The 4,088-nt window shown below is 53.6% G+C and overlaps 1 protein-coding gene and 1 long non-coding RNA gene across 2 annotated transcripts in view; both read right to left on the bottom strand.

The window, feature by feature from the left end:
• Positions 1–1,462: 1,462 nt before the first annotated feature.
• Positions 1,463–2,527, bottom strand: LOC127915614 (uncharacterized). The gene is made up of 2 exons (XR_008091440.1): positions 2,012–2,527; positions 1,463–1,953 (listed from the first exon to the last, which is right to left on the bottom strand). It is a non-coding gene; the product is annotated as an uncharacterized LOC127915614 (long non-coding RNA).
• Positions 2,528–2,570: 43 nt separating this feature from the next.
• LOC127916411 (broad substrate specificity ATP-binding cassette transporter ABCG2-like) overlaps positions 2,571–4,088 on the bottom strand; it is a 51,000-nt gene continuing 49,482 nt past the window's right edge. The window contains exons 14-16 of the mRNA XM_052498186.1: positions 3,858–4,012; positions 2,899–3,060; positions 2,571–2,823 (exon numbers count right to left, since the gene is read on the bottom strand). Coding sequence (XP_052354146.1) covers positions 2,653–2,823; positions 2,899–3,060; positions 3,858–4,012 — 488 coding nt within the window. The 3' untranslated portion in view covers positions 2,571–2,652. The remainder of the gene's footprint in view (positions 2,824–2,898; positions 3,061–3,857; positions 4,013–4,088) is intronic.

Here is a 4,088-nt window from a genome sequence, read left to right as displayed (position 1 = left end):
CCCAGGTGCGGTGGGGGTGGGGTTAGAAGGTATGACTCCTCCCCAGGGTGGTGGGGGTGGGGTTAGAGGGTATGACTCCTCCCCATGGTGGGGGTGGGGGTATGACTGGGTGGTGGGGGTGGGGTTAGGAGGTATGACTCCTCCCAGGTGGTGGGGGTGGGGTTAGGAGGTATGACTCCTCCCCAGGGTGGTGGGGGTGGGGTTAGAGGGTATGACTCCTCCCCATGGTGGGGGTGGGGTTAGGAGGTATGACTCCTCCCCAGGGTGGGGGTGACTCCTCCCCAGGGTGGTGGGGTTAGGAGGTATGACTCCTCCCCAGGGTGGTGGGGGTGGGGTTAGGAGGTATGACTCCTCCCAGGGTGGTGGGGGTGGGGTTAGGAGGTATGACTCCGCCCCAGGGTGGGGGTGGGGGTATGACTCCTCCCCAGGGTGGTGGGGGTGGGGTTAGGAGGTATGACTCCTCCCCAGGGTGGTGGGGGTGGGGTTAGGAGGTATGACTCCTCCCCAGGGTGGTGGGGGTGGGGTTAGGAGGTATGACTCCTCCCCAGGGTGGTGTGGGTGGGGTTAGGAGGTGACTCCTCCCCAGGGTGGTGAGGTTAGGAGGTTGACTCCTCCCCAGGGTGGTGGGGTTAGGAGGTATGACTCCTCCCCAGGGTGGTGGGGGTGGGGTTAGGAGGTATGACTCCTCCCCAGGGTGGGGGTGGGGTTAGGAGGGTATGACTCCTCCCCAGGGTGGTGGGGGTGGGGTTAGGAGGTATGACTCCTCCCCAGGGTGGTGGGGGTGGGGTTAGGAGGTATGACTCCTCCCCAGGGTGGGGGGGTGGGGTTAGAGGGTATGACTCCTCCCCAGGGTGGTGGGGGTGGGGTTAGGAGGTATGACTCCTCCCCAGGGTGGGGGGGTGGGGTTAGGAGGTATGACTCCTCCCCAGGGTGGGGGGGTGGGGTTAGGAGGTATGACTCTCCCCAGGGTGGTGGGGGTGGGGTTAGGAGGTATGACTCCTCCCCAGGGTGGTGGGGGTGGGGTTAGGAGGTATGACTCCTCCCCAGGGTGGTGGGGGTGGGGTTAGGAGGTATGACTCCTCCCCAGGGTGGGGTTAGGAGGTATGACTCCACCCCAGGGTGGTGGGGGTGGGGTTAGGAGGTATGACTCCTCCCCAGGGTGGTGGGGGTGGGGTTAGGAGGTATGACTCCGCCCCAGGGTGGTGGGGGTGGGGTTAGGAGGTATGACTCCTCCCCAGGGTGGTGGGGGTGGGGTTAGGAGGTATGACTCCGCCCCAGGGTGGTGGGGGTGGGGTTAGGAGGTATGACTCCGCCCCACGGGAACAGGATTTCCAAACACACACAACCTGATATGCTGTGTTGCCATGGTCACAAGCCTTAAGTCTTCTCATATGAGGGAACGTTGTGTGTGTGTGTGTGTGATACTAAAATATACACAGGAGAGAAAATAGAACAAAGTACAAAGTTGGTATTAAATTTTATTCTTCCTTTTTTGCATAATTATCATTGTTATACTGTTCATCACAGGTGGCTGGTGGGGAGGATAGGCTCATAGTTATGGCAGGAACGGAATTAAGGGATTGGTAGCAAACACGTGGTTTCCATGTGGCTGATTCCATTCCAGACATTATTATGCACCGTCCTCCCCCCTCACCAGCCTCCTGTGCCGTCGATCATGTGTTAGTGTAGGAGTGTTTATACAGTGTACAAAACGTTAATAGAAACATGTCTAGGACTGTGTCCAAAACAGCACCCTAGTCCCTTTATAGTGAACTTCTTGTGTCCAGAGTCCTAGGGGCCCTGTTCAACAGTAGGGAACTACTTGTGTCCAGAGTCCTAGGGGCCCTGTTCAACAGTAGGGAACTACTTGTATCCAGAGTCCTAGGGGCCCTGTTCAACAGTAGGGAACTACTTGTGTCCAGAGTCCTAGGGGCCCTGTTCAACAGTAGGGAACTACTTGTGTCCAGAGTCCTAGGGGCCCTGTTCAACAGTAGGGAACTACTTGTTCAACAGACTTGTATCCAGAGTCCTAGGGGCCCTGTTCAACAGTAGGGAACTACTTGTGTCCAGAGTCCTAGGGGCCCTGTTCAACAGTAGGGAACTGTGTCCAGAGTCCTAGGGGCCCTGTTCAACAGTAGGGAACTACTTGTGTCCAGAGTCCTAGGGGCCCTGTTCAACCGTAGGCATCAATACACGTTTAGGGGACAGGGTACCGTTTGGGACCCACCTAGGGACTCACCTGCATAAGTAGTTATTATCTGTCTTTACAGATTACCAAATCATCAATATATTTGGTATCAATACACGTTAATTGTGTTGCATCGATAAAACATTTAACAAATTGCACGTCATAAAAACACGAATGGTTCAAAAATAAAATCACATAGACACCTTGAGACATGATTTAAAACATCTGTAGATAAGACACATTGGTAGAGAAATCATTGCATTTATTGATTTGGCACAATAGTTGTCGGATGATGATGATGATGATGATGATGGACCTCTAATGCCTAATTTCACCTTCCGCCTCAATCTAATTTTTGCTCCCTTAAAAGTGTCCTGCTGACATGTCAGTGGAAGTTACAGCATTTCGTTTGAGAGGAGGACAAGGGAAGGTGTACAATAGGCTTAACCCGTGACCCCTGACCTCTATGTGAACTTCTTGATGAAGCGTAGTTTGAAGTACGCGATCAACAGGAAGATTACGGTCATGATCGCCAGGGCAACGTGATTCTGCCACAGCCCCCACGTGGTGTAGTCGATCCCCTGGTTCTTCAGAAAGTCTTCCCCCGTGCATCTGAACACAGGAGAGAAAGGTTCCTACCTCAGAAACAAAACACCTCAATTATGGATAATTTAAATAGGTATAGTGAGATATTATCACTTACGTCATACCAGGGGCAAGGTGCCGTTGAGGGGAATGTCTCCACAGAACTGGAGACCTACAAACTCATTAATTTGGAGAGCTGTTAGTCCGTACCGAGGGATGCTGAGGTACTGGAACCAGGCTAGCCACTCAACAATACTGGGCAGGTTCACCAACAGGCCTGAGAAGATCTGATAAGGGAGGGGAGGAGGGGGGGAGAGGAGGGAAGAGGAGGGAGGGGAGGGGAGGAGAGAGGGAGGGAAGAGGAGGGAGGAGAGAAGAGGAGGGGAGGGAGAGGAGGGGGAGAGAGGGGAAGAGGAGGGAGGGGAGGGGGAGGGGAGAGGAGAGGAGAGGGAAGAGGAGGGAGGGGGAGAGAAGAGGAGGGGAGGGGAGAGAAGAGGGAAGAGGAGGGAGGGGAGGGGAGGGGAGGGGAGGGAGAGGAGAGGAGAGGAGAGGAGGGGAGGGGAGAGGAGAGGAGAGGAGAGGAGAGGGAGAGGAGAGGAGAGGAGAGGAGAGGAGAGGGAGGAGAGGGGAGAGGAGAGAGAGAGAGGAGGGGAGAGGAGAGAAGAGGGAGGGGAGGGGAGGGGAGAGAAGAGGGAAGGGAGGGGAGAGAGAAAGAGGAGGGGAGAGGAGAGAAGAGGAGGGGAGTGGAGAGAAGAGGAGGAGAAGGGAGCAAAGAGGATATTTTAGGAGAGGGATGAGAGAGGGAAGAGAGCGAAGAGGAGATTTTAGGAGGGAGAGGAAGAGAGGGGAAGGGGAGAGGAAGAGGAGGGAGAGGAGAAAGGTAATGAGGGGAGAGGAGGAGGAAGAGGAGAGCAACAATTTTTCATGTTTATAATCATCTTATATTAGTGTGTGTGTGTGTGTGTGTGTGTGTGTGTGTGTGTGTCAATTCAAAGGGGTTTCATTGGCATGGGAAAAACATGCTAACATGCCAAAACAAACCATCACAAATGATTTAGTCTCTCTCTCTCTCTGTCTCTCTCACCATCATGAAGACAAAGGCTATGGTCATGAAGATGTTGGCGATCGCCACAACACTCTGGTCAGCTGATATAGCCATGGTCATAGCAGTAGCTGTATAGGCAACCAGAGCTACGGTCAACATGAACAGGAAGAAGGCCTCCACTGTAGCTTTATACCCTGGAGAATATAGAAATGTCATACTAGATCAGAACAGAAATATACTAGATCAGACCATATATTAATATTATACTAG

The sequence above is a fragment of the Oncorhynchus keta genome, chromosome 35 (genome assembly GCF_023373465.1).
Source record: "Oncorhynchus keta strain PuntledgeMale-10-30-2019 chromosome 35, Oket_V2, whole genome shotgun sequence".
NCBI classification, from domain to species: Eukaryota; Metazoa; Chordata; class Actinopteri; order Salmoniformes; family Salmonidae; genus Oncorhynchus; species Oncorhynchus keta.
Note: the sequence above shows the minus strand (reverse complement) of the source record. Positions and strands in the feature narration are given on the sequence as shown.